Source organism: Eubalaena glacialis, chromosome 11 (genome assembly GCF_028564815.1).
Source record: "Eubalaena glacialis isolate mEubGla1 chromosome 11, mEubGla1.1.hap2.+ XY, whole genome shotgun sequence".
In the NCBI taxonomy this organism is placed as follows: Eukaryota; Metazoa; Chordata; class Mammalia; order Artiodactyla; family Balaenidae; genus Eubalaena; species Eubalaena glacialis.
In genome coordinates, this window is record NC_083726.1 from 39,358,266 (window position 1) to 39,377,814 (window position 19,549).

Genomic DNA, 19,549 nt, shown 5'->3' on the forward strand with positions numbered 1-19,549 from the left:
ATACACCTGAAGATAGAGAGCCTAATAAGATTTCAAAAGAGCTCACTATATAGAAAGGATGGCAAAATTTGGTTTTAGATGGTAGATGGGCTGAAATATGCTAAGTTCCCTACAGTCAAAGAAGAATAGGACTTTAGAGATGAAAACCAATTTAAAAATATACTCAGTGGGGACTCCCCTGGTGGCACAGTGGCTAAGAATCTGCCTGCCAATGCAGGGGACATGGGTTCAATCCCTGGTCCGGGAAGATCCCACATGCCGCAGAGCAACTAAGCCTGTGTGCCTCAACTACTGAGCCTGCGCTCCAGAGCCTGCGAGCCACAACTACCGAGACTGCACACTGCAACTACTGAAGCCCATGTGCCACAACTACTGAGCCTGTGTGCTGAAACTACTGAAGCCCACGCACCTAGAGCCCATGCTCCACAACAAAAGAAGCTACCACAATGAGAAGCCCGCGCACCGCAACGAAGAGTAGCCCCCGCTTGCCACAACTAGAGAAAGCCCACACGCAGCAACGAAGACCCAACGCAGCCAAAAATTTTTAAAATAAATTTTAAAAATATTAAAAAATAAAATGTGTGTGTGTGTATATATGTATATATACACACACACACATACACACACTCAGTGATTTAAATCTTGTGGAGCAAAAACCTAGGCCCTGAGACAATATGGGGAAAATCTAACCTCATACTGGTAATAACTGGTAATGATTGGTGGCTCTAAGACTACAGTTCATTTTCCACTTATGCATTTTAATTTTAGTACTTTTGTTCTGACTATAAATTTGTATTGGGTCGTTTAATAGACATGAAATAGTTTTTTTAGCAATATCTACTTCTTAGTTGTCTCCTTTTTCACAACTGTTTCCTATGATATTTATCTTTAGGTAGGTTTTCTCAAAAATTTAAGCTTGAAAGTTATGGAACTAAATTTAGGTTTAGTCTTTGGAAGTTAAAACAGGAAGATCTGATGCTGGTTGAGTGCGGACCCTGCTAAGACACAATTTTTTGAACCAATCCACTTTTTCCATCAGGCTGCCCTTTTTGTTAGCCAAAAGGCCTGTGAGGTCCAATGAGCTTTCCTTCCTCACAGTCACCACTATCCACCCAAATTAGTCAAGTCAAAACCCCAGTTTCTCCCTTACTTATCACAACCACTCCAGTGTGAAAGCTCAGACTTCTTACTTCCATAATATAAAATGTGTCTCCTATTTTCCATCTGCACTTCCCCATCGTGTCCACCATAATCTTTTGCCTATATTCTACAACACCCTCTTACCCAGTTTCCCTACTTCCACTCTCACCCCTATACAAATCATTCTTTGCACATATCAGGAGAGACATTTTTGTAACATAGGTCGCCTTGTCACTCTCCTGCATAAACCCCTCAATGGCTTCCCATTGCCCTCAGAACAAACTCAAAAGCATGGCCTCCAAGCTCTATGTGCTCTGACCCCTGACTACCTCTCCAATATCATTTCCTACTACCCTTCTCCCTCTTCCTTAGACAACACTTATCCTGGCCTTTTTGTTCTCAGCCACACCAAGCTTTTTCCTGTTTTACAGCCTTCATGCCAGCTGTTCATGCCTAAAGTACCCTTCCTCCATCTTGTTCTGTTCTGGCGTCTTCTCACGGTTTAAGCCTCCATTCAAATGTAACTCCTTCTGTTACAGCCCATCTCCAGGAGAACCCTCCATCTCTCTTCAATTACTCAAGGAATGTAACTGTAATGTAAAACAAGGAATGTCACTTGCCATACTGTTACACCAGGATTAAGTCATTAGCCACTGCAGTCGCTGACCTACAGTACACCCTGAAAGGAATTCAGGATAAAGAATAGGATGAAGCACTCTGTGCTTTGGGAAAACAGGCAGTTAGATATACTTCAGGAAAAATTTTTATGAACCCATATTCTTACATTTTCCCACACTTAGAAAAGCACTAAAATCATTAACTGAGATATCTGCTCCTCATGACTAGCAGTAACCTTCTACCAAGATGTATGCTTGATTGCACGTACCTCTTAGCCAAAAATCACATATGCTATACTGGCCTCTCCCCCTCCCTCTTTGGAGCAGTTCCTCAAAGCTCTCTGAGAGGCTGTCTCCCAGGCTACAGTCCTCAGTAAGATTCCCAAATGAAACTGAAACTCACTGTTCTTATGTTTTATGTTTTTATTTCAGTTGACACTCTCTGACATCACTTTTCTCTTTTCCTTCTTAATATTTACCATAATTTATAAATATCTATAAACATTATTTCATGTATTTACTTTTCATTTTTTCCTTTTCTTTCTTCCTCATTAAATTCTCAATGACTTATTGAGTATATTAATTTTATTTGAGAAAGAAAATGGAAAATTTTTGTTAGTCCTAAACCTTTTATACACTGTCAATATTTCCCTCCAATGTGCTACAGCATGCCTTTGTGGATGCAATAAAAATTATAAACACGTCCAGCTATATGTCAGGCACTGTTCTAAGTCCTTACATTTATTAAATCAGTTATTGTCAGGACAACCCATGAAACGCACACTATTATTTTCTCTCGCTTTACAAATGTGGAAACTGAGTCATAAACAGGTTGAATACATTGCCCAGGGTTACTCAAATAGCTGAACCCAGATTCAAACCTAGGTAGTGTGGCTTTAGGATCTTAATCATAAACAATGCTGCCTTTATACAAGCACAGGACATTTTCAGGATACAAGAGATGCGAATTGCTCCAGATCCTGAAGCACACTAACAATCTATTTATTGTAAAAAAGATAAAACCTGTTACCAGAGGGCTCTTTCAGAAACTACTTTACAATACCCCCAAACCAGCAAATATCTGTTAAGAATGAAAAGTACTTGATTCTCACTTAGAGTTTGTTGAATAGTGACCAGCTCGCTCAAGTTCCCATTCATTACTGTTGCCATTCCAATGTCATATGTCATTCCAGGGATTAAGTGATCAACCTTGACTCTATTAGCATCCTTTACAAAAAGCTTCTTGACTTCTCTTCTATCTGATATGGATTTGATTTGAATGTAGACCTCGTGGCCGTCTTGTGGGGATCCCCACTGAAGAATTATACTGTCTTCTCCCACATCTTCAAGTTTAGCGTAAACTTTCTGAGGTGGATTAATACCTTCGAGAAATAGATAAATGGATACATACATTTTAGTTTTTTGTCAGCGTTACTCATGCTATTGAGTAAAAATATCTCAGTTCAGTATTAATTCATGTTTAAAATGTAACAAATCTTCATGTCACCATGTCTTGAAAAGGACTAAACTTTAGAGAAAAATATGTCTTTGTGATTACTATGCAAGTATTGGAGAATTTTTTTGATACTCTTTTGTAATAACCAAAGAAAATACTTTGGCTTATCTCCTTACACAATTTATTTGAATATCAGGCCTGGGGATTTTCACTACTATACAATTCTCTGGACATTGTAATGCCTTCCTTTTAGTCTCATTGTCTTGTGTTACATGCCTCCCCTAAACTTTTGATAGTTCTCAGGTACAATGATCAATCATTAGTTCATGTCTATAAGGATAATTATACAATTTTAAACTGTTCAACAGTTTACTTTAAATAATATTTAAAGAATTTTCTATGATTTTCAAAATTACTTTGTTTTCAGAAACTATAAGGTGATTTTTAATCTGTTTTGAAGTTCACCTCCTTAGCAACACAATTAAACACTACATTTTAATTTCTTAGGAAAATATTCTGGGTCAAACCCATAGTCTATTCATTCCATACCTTCAATTCACAAAATTGGAGCCAGTCTGACTTTAGGTGTTGAAATTGATTATGTATGTAAAATTATCAGAAAATGCCAGAATAGTCCAATTAGAAAAACTGTTCACAAGATTCCATGGTGAAACAGCTTCAGATATTTTTTTCTTACATACCTACAAAACTTATGGGTGTGTTATAGTCCTATAATTACTCAAAGAATTTTCTATCCATGCCTGTGCATTTTTATGGGAGAAAAGTCCATTATTTTTTCCACATTCTCAAAGGCTCCATTAACCCAGAAGAGTTAGATTTTACTGAATAAAATATACTCTCTATATCAAGGCCCTTCATGTTGTGTGCCTAGCTTACATTTTCTAAACTCTCACTACATTTCCCCTGTCCTCTAGCCATGCCAATCTACTCCCCATTTCCTAATGTTCAGTTGTCAGTCTCATCAAAAAGCCTTCTCTGACTTTCCCAGGTATGGCTAGATAGATGCCTCTTCTTCACCGTCTTCACCGTCTGTGCACATGCTGTTTGCCCTACTCACAACATCCTTCTGCCTCCCCACTCCCACCTGGTTCACTCTTACTCTTCCTTCGTGACTCAGTGCATCAGTCCTCCAGGAAGATTTTCATGGCCATCCCTGTACCCCGAGTCTGGGTTAACTGACCCCTCTCTATGCTCCCACAGTACCAAGAGCATAAGCCATATATATAATAGCAATTATAATACAGCATCATCCTTTTTTAAAAATTTGCCTCACTCCATTAATATGTAAGCTCTCTGAAGGTAGATACTAGTCTTATTCATCTTTGCATTTCTAGTACCCATTGCAATTCCTGACACTAAAACATAATCTACTGAGTGAATAACGAATGAAAAAAATGCATATTGCTTCAACCTCAGGAAAGTAAAAGAGCACTAGATTACTAAATCCTAGACATGCACAGCTGTGTCAGTTTAGAGTCAACATACATAGCAAATGACATAATTAAATGTGCAGACTCACATGTACCTTTCTCCTGTCCCTCTATTAAACAAATAGGTACATACCATGGAAGATTTTTTTTTTTTTAAAGCTTTATTGTGACTTAATTCAGGTACCCAAAACACCATTTCAAAGTATATAATTAAGTGATTTTTAATATATTGACAAGGTTTTGAAAGCATCACTATTATCTAATTCCAGAACATTTTCATCACCCCCAAAATAAACTCTATACCCACGAGCTGTCACCCACCACTCTCTTCTTTCTCTCTTTTCCCATTCTTGGCAACCACTAATCTAATTACTGTCGCTATGGATGTGCCTATGGATTTCATATAAATTGAATCATACTACATGTGGTCTTATGTAACTAATTTCCTTAATATCGTTTCAAGGTTCATCTATGTTGTAGCATGTATCAGTACTTCATTCTTTTTCATTGCTGAATAATGCTCCGCTGTAGAGATATACCATGTTGTGTTTATCTATTCATCAACTGATAGACATTAGGGTTGTTTCCATGTTTTGCCTATATGCTATGAACATCCATATAAAGTTTCCTTTGTGAACAACTGTTTCCAATTCTCTTGGATATATAACTAGGAGAGGAATATCTGAGTCATATAATAACACTATGTTTAAATTTTTGAGAAACTGCCAAACTGCTTTACAAAATCACTGTACCATTGTACATTCCCACCATTAGTACAGGAAGATGTCAATTTCTCTACATCTACCATGGAAGATTTTAATGTGACTTCAAAATTAATGAATCTGTGAGAAATCCTCCTAGTCTGCCTGTCAGTTAAAAATGAAAGCATCTCCCTAAAGTGTAAGGGAGTCAATCAAGCATTTACCAATTGACAGATGCTCTGAGCTCAGGGAAGAGAAAGCATCTGCTCTCTAGTATCCAACTGGAAAAATACTTTTGATTAGGATTTGCAACAGTGAATGCATGTATCTTAAGCATTTGCATTCAGTAAGCATGAAATAATATATTTTATTACTTACTTTACAATTTATTATTGTTATTCAAAGAATCCCAAGTATTCCCGGCAAATATGAGGTTAATTAATCTACGTCTGTGCACGTGCAAGTTTTCCATTCCTCCTCCCTCAGTTCTAGTGCATTTAAATTTTAGCTGGTGAAATTTCAAAGAACTTTGCATATAGACATGTAAAATACACATGCACAGACAATACACATGTTAACACACACACAGGGATATACTGCCAAAATGTGCTTAGTTATGTACTTTCATAAATAGTGTTTTCGCTTTTCAAAAAAGACTGACTTTACTTAATGGGGTAAATAGAATGCTTAATTAAAAGATAGAGTACTTTAATGATTATATTCTAGACAATGATTCAAAAACTGCCATGTGGTGGTGAGTGGAGATTAGAAATGCATTTGCCAAGTCCTGGGATGACACTGCCCCCTAGAGGTCAACTCATAACACTGCGTGAGGAAAGAAAGAAGGACCAGGTAAAACATTAAATGTGCAGATCTACTTGTTGGATCTAGTGCTGTTAAAGAAAACTGGGTGAACTAATCTTCGTCTCTTAAGATAATTTATTTTCCAGCAAAGGCTATGATATGAAATATGTCTTCTAGGAACTCTGGGAGGAACAACGCAGATGTTTAAGGGGTTCATGTAAATCTAAATGAATTTAGTCTTTAGAATCCATGCTTAGCATTGATTCAACATCCAAACAAATGTTCAACCCCGATTGTTTGTACCTATGAAAGGATCGACACAATTAAATTTTGGCAAAATAGTATTTCTAAATATGCAGTTTGTATTTTTGATCAAAAGGCAAAACGTGCCCACACTTACCTGTAATGGCTGAAATAGGTTTCTCAAAGCAGCTTAAAGTTCCTCTTTCTGCTACACTGAATAGATAGATCAGATAATGATGGAAAGATCTTAGATTTCCAATTGTTGTTGATGTGTTGAATTTTTCAACAAACACCTCTTCTGATTTATTGTTTACAACATCCAAAATAGCCACAAAATAATGGTGAAAAGATACAGGATCTGGAGCATCCCAGTGTAAAAATATTTCCGTTGGGGTCACATGAGTAACTGTGATATTTTGGGCTGATAATGGACCTAGTAGATGAAAAGAAACCAGAAAAATACATTATACTAGTGAGATGGTTTGGAGAGTAATCTCTCACTTCTCAGTACTTCCATGATACTCTAATTTGGAGAGAAAAGGAACACTGGATTTGAGCCCTGCCCCAATTTATATCTCCAACTTCCTGAGTAAATTATTTTCTTGAGCCTCGGTTTTTTGTTTTTTTGTTTTTTACTATAAAATGGGAATTATAGGAGTAATTATGAAGATTAAATGAGATAAGGAGGGTAAACCACTTGGCAAAGTGTTTGACACACACTACTGTTCAATCAATTTTATTACAAGCACCACCACAATGGTACTTCTGGCATTCAGTGATCATACATTATATATGTCTTTTACTTCTATCTTGTCAGACCAGAGGGCAGGGACTTCATATTATTTATTCTTCATCCCCAACATCACCAGAACTCAGGCATTCATCCTCTTACAGAAATGTTTCCCAACTCCAAACTGTTTCATCCAGCGCCAGTGATTTTCCTAGTTAATCCCTCCAGATTAATTTTCTTAAAACAGCACCTTGCACGTATCAGTCTCAAACCTATATCTGTTCCCTACCCTCCCAACTCACAGATATGCACACACATTCTTTTTGATTCTTTCTTTAGAAGCAATAGCTGGAGAGTTAAAACAAGACCATCTGGGTTTCTGGACTCCTGTGTGGCTTAACAAAGCATGTTAGCCTAGTCAGTTTACTTAACCTTTCTGAAGCTCAGTTTTTTCATTTCTATATAGCTACTCCAAAGGTTGAGATAAAGACTGTGAAATAATGCATTAAAACTGCTTGTAAAAGGCAAAAGGGGAAAGAATGCATTAAAAGTGTTTGTAAAAGGTAAAACAAGTCTTAGAAACTATAGTCTTCATGGATTTCCTTTGTTTCTAAGGTCAAGTCCAACCATCTAAGACAGAGACCCCTGGCATGCCCAAATCTGACACCACCTACCAGTCAAACTGATTTCACCCTCATGCCTGAGGATCTCCAGTCAATCCACACTGTTCTTTTCCTACAAATTCCTATCTCCACACTTTTGCTCAAAACGTGCTTTTCTTCCTTCAAGTGTGAATCTAAGCCTCTCCTTTCCACGAGTCTTCCCGTCACCCACCTTCTGAATTCTAGAAAGCATTTATCAAATGTACCACTGAATGGGAATTTAGGTAATTATATTTTTCTATACAGTTTTATTTGCATTTAATTTTATTCCTTACTAATTCTCTCCATTGTAAGTCCCTTAAAGTCTGGGATGCATGTCTGTTTATCTCCTGCTATTGGCACATATCGAAAATTCAGCTTCCCCCAAATTTACTGATTATCTACTATGAACTGGACACCAGTCTAGTTGGTACTATAAAACAAATAAGATACAGTTCCTGTCCTTCTGGGTGTTTAATTTAATAGGAAAGCCAAACACATAAACAGATTCATTGTAACCTAAAATGGTTAGAGATTTCCCAGAATGTTATGAGAAAATAGCAGACCCTCAGGAATTATGTGCTAATGATGATATTAAATATTTGAAAAATTATACTTTCAGATGTCTTGTAACTTACATGTTTCAACAATGAATACTGGACTTAAAGTAGTCTTTGCCTCCCATTCACTTATTGCAGAGAATAAAAATCTGTAAACACGGCCAGGAGACAGTTGGGTAATTGCTTTTTCTGTAGTATTTGGGGGCACGCTTTCAAAATGTTGTTCTTCTGTATAATCTAAATAATATTTAATGATAATTTTATACCCCAGTTTCAGCCACTTATTCAAATTATTCCAACCACTCAAATTATTCCAACTAAATACAACCTCAGTTGTTCCAACATCCTTTACATAAAATAAAAGGTTCTCCTGTGGAGAAGGTGCTGAAAAAATATAAAGGAGAATTATTTTTATTAGAAATTATAATTCTGTCTTTAAAGTAATAAAAGAGTAAGATGTGTGAATATAAGAATACTAATAAAATAATTACATTCATATTCACAAATATATGGCAAGGGAACATAACAGAAAAATCTTGTAAAGAAATAGTTTGATCCAGTTGCATTTTGCTGTAAAATGTAGCAATCTGTTTCATTCTTGGGTAGCAGTGGAAAAGAAAAAATTTCATTTTTCTTAAGACCAAAAGATGATCCATCTGTCCATGTGAGATGACCTTCTTTCTGTAATAAGATGTACAAATTAAGCCAATTTAAAGGAAAAGTGTCATGTCTTCAAATATGTGTATAAGATTTTTATTAGACACATCTATATTATAACATTTTCTAAGACTGTTAAATCATCAACCAGTTTCACATTTTTATGTGGATTTCCTTCATGATAAAGATTCTGAGCTGCAGACAGAGTTCATTTGCATTCACTCATTAGCCATGTCTTCAGAATTGCTAAATTTCTCATTAAACCTCTATTTTCTCATCTATAAAATGGGTATAATGATAGAACCTACATCTAAGTTGTTGTGAGGATCACAGTCAGTGCAGCATGTGAAGGGCTCAACACAATGCCAGGCACAGACCCGTTATTCCTTAGATGTTAGTTATTTTGTTTCAAGTCAACAAGTAAGTCTTAAGCATCAGAAGAGGTTGTTGTTACCTTTCTACTAAGGATGCCACTGGTGAATATCATCAACCTCAACTCTCACAGGTAATGAATCTATCTTTAGATAGTCACATGGCTACTCTCCTTGAGTAGGAAAAATAGAAGCTTCAAAGATATATCTGGATTCTAATCAGTATTTCTGCCACTTACTATCTACTCCCAGATAACTTCTAACCTCTTAGAAATGAAATGTTTTCACCTATGCAATGGAACTAATCATGACTACTCTGCATGGTTTAGAGAAGACCTCTCTCAACAGGTTTAGAAAATACATATGTAAAACGCCAGGCACATAACAGCACCTCAAAAACAAATATAATTCTTATAATGAGCTCGGTGAAACAGAGACTATGTCTGTATTGTGATTATGACACTATCCCCAACATCAAGCATGGTGCCAAGCTAGTTGCTTGGGTGAGGACTAAAGAGACCTGCTCCCTCCTAAAGAGATTTTAAAACAGTACATTCCAATTTCACCAAATAGAATGGAGGAGTATCGTTTCCTCAAAGAGTCTGCTTTATTGCATATACTGTACTGCCATTTTGAAAACAGACAGAGGCTCAGAGGCAGTACGGTCAAGTGATTAGGGCATGAGGGTTGGTCAAACAGATACAGGTTCAAGGCCTGGCATGGCTATTTATTAGCTATGTGACCCAGGATCTTTCTGAGTTCATTTTCCTTATCTATAAAATGAGAATAATGATACTGCCTATCTCATTAGGTTGTTGTGAGAACTCAGTGAGATTTACCTATGTAACCCTCCCAAAGTAGAATAAAGAAACTATTAATCTTTCATTCATTAAGTTCCTACTGAGTGGCAAGATCCCAACTGGAAGCTGGGAATGCAATGATGAGTAAGACAGTCTTTATCCTTGACATCCAATAACAAATTCACACTTACTCAGCACGGGTTTACTTAAAGGGGTGATTACTTTCTTAATCTACCACAAGGATTAAGACCCAGCAGCTAACTCTGATGTCAACCTCAAGAGACCAGCTTCATGCAGAGGTCGTGGAGTACAGTGGTTAAGATCAGACTCTGATGCCTATCCACATGTGCCCCAATTTCCTCTTACGTCATACAAGTAAATCACATAGAATTGCGCTTAGCACTTAGGAGACACTATAGGACTCAGTTATTACTACAAAGGAAGTTTTTTTTTTTAATAGTTACTTTGATGTTTCATTTGCTTCCCAAATTATTTTTAAGTATCTTGAAGCAGAGTCTGTATCTTAGACACCTTAGAAAAATTCATAGCAACCACGAGGATGCCTTGAGAGCCTCACTTTAACTGTCATGACCATGTGACCTAACTTTATAACAGAAACCAGGAACCATAACTATTGGAAGAGAACATTCTAATTTAAACAATTTATAACCACCATAACTAACAGCAGGAAACAACTATATATACACTAACTGGCCTACTTGCAAAGACACTGGCACTCTGGGAGGGGGACTTCTGAGATGAACTGTGGTTTGATGAATCTTTATTAGAATTTCATTCGCTTCCTATTAAAAGATAAAGGAAGCTCATTAAGAGGATGATGAAAATGCAATCAAAGATTGCCAATAGTTTCTCCCAAGCTTATGTAAAGTTCCAAAGAAAACCTGGTATCAAACTGAGAGAATTTGCCTTGGGTCACTAGAGATCAGCATATCTCATGGAGAACAGATTTATTTTTGAATGGCAGGAAATAAAAGTAAATGGATCATCAAGAAGAAAACACAGACTAGACAGATAATTGTGTTAGGTCTCAAGTTTTCCTACGAAACGTTCACCAAAATGAGATTTCATTAGCTATTCCATTGTATTAGGAATTTGGGGAGAAAAATGTCACACATTCCTTATTTCACTGGTATTGACTAAAATCTTCAGATCTTTCTGTATCTCTCTTAGTGAAACTGAACTTCATAAACCTGGATGTCTACAGTGAAAGAAATAAAATGAAGACCTCCATGTTTTGGGGTCCATATTATGGTATTGTTCACAGAGATGAGAAATAGAGGAAGTGGAGCAGGTTTGACGGGAAGGAGGTAACAAGTCAGTTTTAGCCATGTTGAAGTGTCCGTGGAAAATTCCAAAAGGGATAAGTAGAGGAAAATTAGACAGGTGTCTGGTAGTCATAAGAGGAAAGTGGACTAGATAAACATTTGAGACTAACTGGTTTAGGTAGTAAATTAAGTGAAGAAATAGATAAGATCAATCAAATGAATTTAAGAGGGGTCTGGGAAAGACCAAAATGAAAGAGAAATTAGGTAAAGAAATAAATGCCTACAAAAGAGATTGAAGGAGGTGGGGAAGGAATGAACAGACACGGTACAGAGGATTCTTAGGGCAGTGAAAATATTCTGTACCATACCAAAATGATGGATACATATTATTTTATATTTGTCCAAACCCACAGAATGAACACCACCAAGAGTGCAGCATCATGTAAACCTTAGACTTTGGGCTATAATGACGTACCAGTGTAGGTCCAGGGGTTCTAACAGGTTACTACTCTGGTGGAGGAGGTCACTAATGGGGGGCTGTGCATGCCTGGGGGCAGGAGGTATATGGGAAACCTCTGTACCTTCCCCTCAATTTTTCTGTGAACCGATGACTACTCTAAAACAGAGAGAGATTGGAAAAATAAAAAGAGAAATAGTGTCTGGCTTATAAGAAGTACTCAAAAATGGGACTTCCCTAGCGGTCCAGGGGGTGTGGGTTTGATCCCTGGTCGGGGAGGTAAGACTCCACGTGCCTCGTGGCCAAAAAACCAAAACATAAAACAGAAGCTATGTTGTAACAAATTCAATAAAGACTTTAAAAAATGGTCCACATCAAAAAACATCTTTAAAAAAAAAGAAGTACTCAATAAATACTTACTGAATGAATGAAAGTAAGAAGGAATCAATGAATCAATGAATATAGATAAAACAGTTTTATCACAATATACATATTTCTTTATATCTACTGACCTTCAAATCATTAAGACCAGTCCATATTATTATTTGATTCTTTGACCTGAGATGTGAAAACATAAATTTTTTTTCCTCTTCATTTTTTATATCCACAAGGTGTGCAGAAATTAAAGATAACTTACAATGTTGCTGGGCTATATTCCATGGCTTATTCTCTTTGCTAATTCTATAACAGTTATTTTTTAATGCTACCCATCCTTGTGAACATGAACCTACCAAAAGAAAAATGCTTTGTTAAAGATGGATTCAGCAATATAGCATTTCATAATTACATTTCTTAACATCTACATAAGTTAACTGTGAAAACCTCATAGTATTAACTGTGCACTTTCCCTATGTTTCTCCCAAACCAATAAAAGTGCTAAAGCTGTCATTATTCAAGTAGTAAATGAATTACCACCAACTAAAACAGTTTTAAGTAGCTGTAAGAAATAATTATGCAGAATTATCATCCAATTATAACTTAACACAAAACCACAGATGTTTTTCTTTCTAAATTACTTTAAGTTACCTTTCCTTTCCCTTACTCTTGCACTGGTAGAGAACTTTTAAAGTATATTTCAGGCTTCTTTTTAATTTAGAGAACTAGACATCATACTTGCTTAGAATCTGCTCTCTGTTACTTGACTTCAAATGGGTTCACCTTCCAGAAAAAACTGAATGGCCAGCCACTTAGCCTTTTTCTCCAAGATTACACATCATAGAAAGACAGGAAAATATTAGCCTGTTCAGAGTAGAAACTGTACTTCAGCTCATGCTTATGCTTCATCAGTGCCCAACCCAACATATCAGGAAGATGTAAGAAGATGTTGTCTTTTTTTTCATAGGGGAAAAAGAAGAATGGGGAGAGGGAATGCTTAAATACCTTATTGTCTTTTTATTACCAAAATATTATAAAAAATATTGCAGTTCATTGATTATTCCTATAGAGGGTATTAAAATGGGACTCTTAGCCCATCACAGAAAGTGCACTGCCCCCACTAGCCGTCTATGACTCTGTCTGCTTCTCATATCTTTTCCTACTGTATGAGGGAAGGAATAGGAAATAGGAAAACACCAAAATATTGAACACATTCACCTCCCCCTTGCAGTATTCCAAATTTGGGTCAGGTCTGATCAGGGATGAGTAATGGAGAAACTTTAAATAGGATGAAGGATTTATATATATATATTTTTTTCCTTCAGTAAAGAGAGATTTATTTGACTCAGTTTCTTAAAACAACTTTCTTTTTGGAGATAACAGTCCATTGACATACCATAAACCAACGACTCTGGACTAGAATATCTCTAAATTCCATAGCATACAATTTGATGCTATGTTTCTAAAAAATAACTTGAGACCAAACGAGTTAGCTCTCTAAGTCTGCTGAGCTATACTTTTCACTTTTTATTATATATGAGGGTCCATTGCATTCTGGGTATGCTGATGAAAGATTTATATTTTTATACTAGATTTTAATGATCTTTTAATATCTGAAAATGAGAATGTTCATTGATATATTGAAGTCACCAAAAAAGCCATGGAATCTATATGAATCATTGCCAGAGTTAAAGAAAAGAGAACCCACTTGGTTCAGTTTAAAAGAAGTGGTGGAAGAAAAAGTTGGTTCTTACCTTTACCCTGCTAAATCCAGCTTGTTCAGTAAATCAGTCAAATATCAGAATAATATAGTAAGAAAAAGAGGACTATGCTAATTCATTTACAAGCAGTGTACAGTGGTTAATACTTGGCTGAATCGCTTTTTAAAAGCTGCCAAGTTATCTACAAAATATATAATAAATATATAAGTTAATAATAAATATCTACATACCTGTTTCAATTTGAACATTCCTTCTCTGAAATATATTTATAAAATCCAAATGCAATTGTTTAAATTCAAATGTAAAAACATATAAGGTGGCAGGTTTCAAATCATCCCACTCATAAAACATGACATTATTTTGCATAATTTGTGAAGAATTATTAAGCGATATTGACACTAAAGTGTCATTGGAAGACAGAACACTCCAGTTAAAAGAAACACTCGTACTTGTTGCTATTGTTTTAATATTTCTAGTTGATATTCCACCTAAAAGATCAGGGAGAATAATTAGCATGGTTTCAAATAAAACTGAATGAAACACAAAGGATATTGAATTACAAAAGATTCACCATGATGGGAAAATATTACCTAACTATAAAACCTTTTCTAGATTATATGGGAGTTTCTTGCACTCTGCTTAGAATGAATGAATTAGATTACAATCCACATTATAGGATTTTTAAGAATAATCTGGATTATATGTAATATCTCCACTATACCTATCTATTCATATTAGCACACATTAAATGTCAAAACTGAAAATCATATTCTTACTTTAGTTTACAATTTCCTTTAAATTTTGAAATTTAAATTATAATCAAAAAACAAAATACTATCGGGATGTGATTTTTAATTACCATTGTATATCTATTAATCACTGTAAAATTCAAATGATCTGGTAATAAAAAATTTTCCCTTTTATAATTAGGTACGATAGCTGAACAACACATACATATTACTTACGGGTTTGAAATGACTTTTCACTTAAAATTTGTCCATATTTTATGGACTGTATAATGATGTGACAGTCTTCACTTTCTTCTAGTGTTATTATTGATTTTGGAAGCTTTTGTGGGTCTGCGAGAATCCTTTTCACATTCTGTAAATAATGAGATTCATCTGCTTAAGAAATGTTTATTAACTCTTTGTAAGATGCATTATAATTAGAGGTTTGACTTCTCTACATCTTCATAAAAAGCAGTTTTTCCAATATGGAATGCAAACATATGTAAACTATTTATTTTTACATAAAATATTACCTTTTAAATAGTTGCTCTCTGTGTAGTACATAAATTCTAAAAAGGAAAATACATAACCATTCCGATGATGAAACAGTCAAATATTATTTTGATCAACTAGTTATTGAAGATATTTCATATAATGCTAGCATTTTATATATTAGTAAAATTAAAGTAAGATATTGCAATGACTATTAAATTCCTGTTTATGATGTGGCATTCAGTTACAACAAATTTACACTATGCTCACTTTTATCAGAGCCAAAAAATAAAAGATGCCTTACTTTTTGAGCAAAATTATTAACAAGTTGGTATTTTAAAAAATAAAATTCAGGACTTCCTCCCTTAGGAAATTCATCCCATTCAATAAAAATTGTTGTTGCTTGTTTATTCTTTGGTATATAATGGAAACTTTCTGAGATCTGAAATGGGAAAGAAAAGTAACGGTAAATAAAAATGTCTTTTTTGTTATTTTTTATAAGCAAATTTACAAAAAATGAAACCTAAAATATACCAAATTATGATTGAAAAATATTTCAGTAACATTGATTTCTACACATAAATTAAATAACATCCATTGGATACTCTATTTATAAGCATAGTTCAGGAAATAACTTAAGAAAGGCAAGTAAACATAAAAAAGAATGAAATAATGCCATTTGCAGCAACATGGATGGACCTAGATATTATCATACTAAGTGCAGTAAGTCAAAGAAAGACAAATATCATATGGTATCGCTTATATGTGGAATCCAAAAAAATGATACAAATGAACTTATTTACAAAACAGAAATAGAGTCACAGATGTAGAAAACAAATTTATGGTTACTAGGGAGGAAAGGTGGGGAAGGGATAAATTAGGAGATTGGGATTGACCTGTACACACTCCCACATATAAAATAGATAACTAATAAGGACCTACTGTGTAGCACAGGGAACTCTACTCAATGCTCTGTAATGACCTATACGGGAAAAGAATCTAAAGAAGAGTGGATACATGTATATGTACAACCAATTCACTTTGCTGTACAGCAGAAACTAACACAACACTGTAAATCAACTATACTCCAATATAAATTTAAAAAAAAAGAAAGGCAAGTAAAATAAGAGCAGGCAAATTTTAGATGCATATCTCTCAAACTAGGAATCACCAGGATCCTGGGGTCAGGGAGAAGGAAGAAACAAAGTCACAGCACACCCTCTTAGCATGTCAAACTGTGTACCTTGATGATAATGGATTCTTGACAAAGCACTTAGAATGAAAATAAGTTTGAGTGCAAAATGTTTGACTCTGAATTATTTTAAAACCTTGGTTCGTTTGTAGGTAAAGAAAATGTTAGCAACTGAGGCAAAATAGCCAGACCACATTATCAGAGACCCTTTATGTTCCTTAGATGACAAAAAAATAATTCAGCTCCCAAGAGAATGATACATTCATCAAAATTCCTACCAAAAACAACTTTAAAATGCCTCACTATACTTTGTCTTCTACCAAATTCTGATCTCTCTCCCTCTGCACTGATCATCCCCCAAAACAATTTGCAAGCAGTGAAAACAGCTGCCACCAATATGCATATATTTGTGCAGCACCTAGCAAAGAAACCTTTTCTTAGGTACTAAATCTAATATTTAGTGTTACTTGTCTTCAACATACCCTTTATATTCCAAAATTGATAGACTCAATGCAATAGCATCTTGCCCATTAATTATCCCAAAAAGAGTACATTCAAAAATGTCTTACCTTAAAAACATATTGTATCCAGAGCAGTAGAATAATTGATTTCTCCATCTGGAAAATAAAGTATATTCAGCTCAATTAAACATGTATATTTTTAGTTTCAAAACTAAACTATTGGAAATTCTTTAGGTTGTGTGTGCGTCTATCACTTTAATGTCATGTCTTTTCAATTTAGACTGCTCATCCAACCGAATGTGAAGGCATTAATAAGTAGGTGCTTCACAATATCGTCCACCCAATAAAACTGGAAACATCAGTACTTTTCAACTAATAACAAATAGCAAAACAATTTGCTTCTAGAAGCTGCTATAATTAAATATAAAGGAGATGTTAGCAATAAAATGAATTATCAGGCAATTACACAGAATTAACATTGCATTGTGTGAAACTATTTAAGCTTAATGGATGAAAATCTAGAACACCTACACACTGCTACTTTGTTGGAAGTAATTCCTCACATTTTAAAATTATACCATCATTATGAAAAATATTTCAAATACAGTGGATGAAACTGAAACTTAAATGGAAAAAACATTCGACATTCGTTTCAACTGAATTTATTTTTAAAATGCATTGATCCAAAAAGCTTGTATAACTTTTCCCAGGAACCTTGAGTCCCTGGGGACTTAGGAACTGTCACGTTCAACTTAAGGTATAAAGGAAAAAATAAACACCTCTATTTTTTTTAAAATACATATTTCTGAACCTGAAAAATATCATTTTAATAGTAAACAGGTCCCCAGGATCAATTTTAAAGCTCTCTAAAGCCCACTCTAAAGCAGGTTTCTTCCTACAAAATCCTCTGTAGGTCTCCTTAAGCAGGTGTTCACCTCGGATAAAATGCAACCCAGTTAAAAAGAAATACCTAATCATTCAATCCACAGACTCCCCCACAAAACTGCAAAGCTTTAACCCTGTTCTTTATTCTCAGCAACCTGTTAAAAGCGTTCCATTCGCGGGGTTGGGGTATTAATTTTTTCCCCCAAATCTAAGCTGTCAGGTAGAATTTCGAAGGTTTGGGTGCTGCATAATAAGAACGCCGAAGTGGAAAGATCGCTCCTTGCTGCCTGTTGAAGTCCAAATCCCCGTTCAAATACAGCTCTCAGTCAGGGTTTGCTCCCAAAGTGTAAAAAGAGAGCAACTGGCCCCGGCCGCGCGGTTTTAGATATAGTCCCAAACTTTTGACCAATGGAGAAAAGAACAGAGTTGAAAGAAAAGGGCGGCGGTTTTAAGAATGGTTAGACTGGTGGGGAAAGGAAAAAGACCAGGGACCTGGAAGCCGAAGCGCGACGGGTGCTCAGTGGAGGAAGCCTGTGGGTGCCGGGTGCCCCGCGCAGCCCCCCCTGACACTGCCAGACCCTGACCCCAGCCGCGCAGCCAGCACTTTCCAAGTTTCGTGCGCCGCGTGTTGCGCCGGGGTGACGGGGTCGGGACGGGGTGGGGGCAGGGGAAGGAGCTCGCCATCGCCCCCACCTCGCGGCTGCTCCACGCTTCTCCTCCCGGCCCCTCTCAGCAAGCCTCCGCTCCGCTCCAGCTCTTCCCGCAGCTGTTCTGGTGGATTTCGTTCCCGCCAGCAAGGCCCTGTTCTCTCCGCGGGGTTAATTAAGTGAAGGTCTCCATGGAAACGGTAAGCTGCGGGAAGGGAGAGGAGTGGGAGGCAAGTGCCCAAACATTGATATGTGGAGGAGAATTACAGTACATGCAAGAAGGGAGGAAAGGGTAGGGCGATGAAGGAGGACTCAAATTGGCCTCTTAGGAGAAACAGAAGTCGACCGCCGTGGCTGCGAAGAATCTTGGCTGGGCCCAGTTTTGAGTTAAGTTCATCCAATGTGGCTGTGTATGAAGCCGCTTTCTTTCATTGGTAACAGTTGTGTGGTCTGCTTACTTGTTTGTTTTTTGTAGTGTTTGACAGACTTGACTGAACCTTTCCTCCATCCTGAGATCTTCTCAGTTAGCTTCCCTGACATCACCCTCACATGGTTCTTCTGTCTTCTTAAGTCCACATCATCCTTGACATTTGCAACTTAAAAATTGACTTGACCCATGGTGCCTTTTTTACCACTAGGGTCTTTGGACTCTATGTTTGTTACAGGCCAGGGTTCTTGGACTCCTTAATCAATAGAATTTGATGAGAGGCCAGATAAGACTTTCAGGCAAGGCTTTATTGTTTCAGCAGGAAGGCGCGAAATCAAGTAACAGGTGTCCTTGCTCGCTCCCTTGGGGGGTGGGGTGCGTGAGCTGGTTCCTCATATAGGGTGAGGGTCTAGGGGTCAGGATGCAGGGATGACTTAGGTGGTCTGCCCATCCCCCTTGGTGCTGTGTGCAGGGTGCATGCCCAGTACCCTGCTTTTGCTCCTGACTCCTCAGAAGGGGCAGTTGGGTTTTTGATCTTTGTGTATGTTGTTGTTCTTAATTTTCCCCAACTGCGCATGCGGGAAGTTATTTTTAGTCCCTTATAGTTTCTTTGTATTTTGTTACGGAAGGAGACCTTTGTCCAGGTGCAAGCACTGCAGCAAAGGGTCCCAGATCCCAGGTTTCAGGCCCCAGCCTGTCTCATGATC

The 19,549-nt window shown here is 36.5% G+C and overlaps 1 protein-coding gene and 1 long non-coding RNA gene across 10 annotated transcripts in view; one reads left to right on the forward strand and one right to left on the reverse strand.

Moving 5' to 3' along the window:
• Positions 1–18,569, reverse strand: part of PTPRQ (protein tyrosine phosphatase receptor type Q) — a 258,054-nt gene extending 239,485 nt beyond the window's left edge. For 5 of the 9 annotated variants that reach the window (XM_061204869.1, XM_061204868.1, XM_061204865.1 and 2 more), the window contains exons 1-10: positions 18,462–18,569; positions 16,992–17,039; positions 15,535–15,672; positions 14,976–15,111; positions 14,241–14,498; positions 12,427–12,641; positions 8,835–9,024; positions 8,422–8,727; positions 6,570–6,845; positions 2,870–3,139 (exon numbers count right to left, since the gene is read on the reverse strand). In XM_061204869.1, coding sequence (XP_061060852.1) covers positions 2,870–3,139; positions 6,570–6,845; positions 8,422–8,727; positions 8,835–9,024; positions 12,427–12,641; positions 14,241–14,498; positions 14,976–15,111; positions 15,535–15,672; positions 16,992–17,039 — 1,837 coding nt within the window. In that variant the 5' untranslated portion in view covers positions 18,462–18,569. Of the gene's footprint in view, positions 1–2,869; positions 3,140–6,569; positions 6,846–8,421; positions 8,728–8,834; positions 9,025–12,426; positions 12,642–13,027; positions 13,222–14,240; positions 14,499–14,975; positions 15,112–15,534; positions 15,673–16,991; positions 17,040–17,923; positions 18,103–18,260; positions 18,425–18,461 lie in introns of those variants that run through there. The other 4 variants (XM_061204866.1, XM_061204867.1, XM_061204871.1 and 1 more) reach the window with 4 other exon arrangements.
• LOC133100603 (uncharacterized) overlaps positions 18,314–19,549 on the forward strand; it is a 48,722-nt gene continuing 47,486 nt past the window's right edge. Inside the window, exon 1 of the long non-coding RNA XR_009702501.1 lies at positions 18,314–18,615. This is a non-coding gene — a long non-coding RNA (uncharacterized LOC133100603). The remainder of the gene's footprint in view (positions 18,616–19,549) is intronic.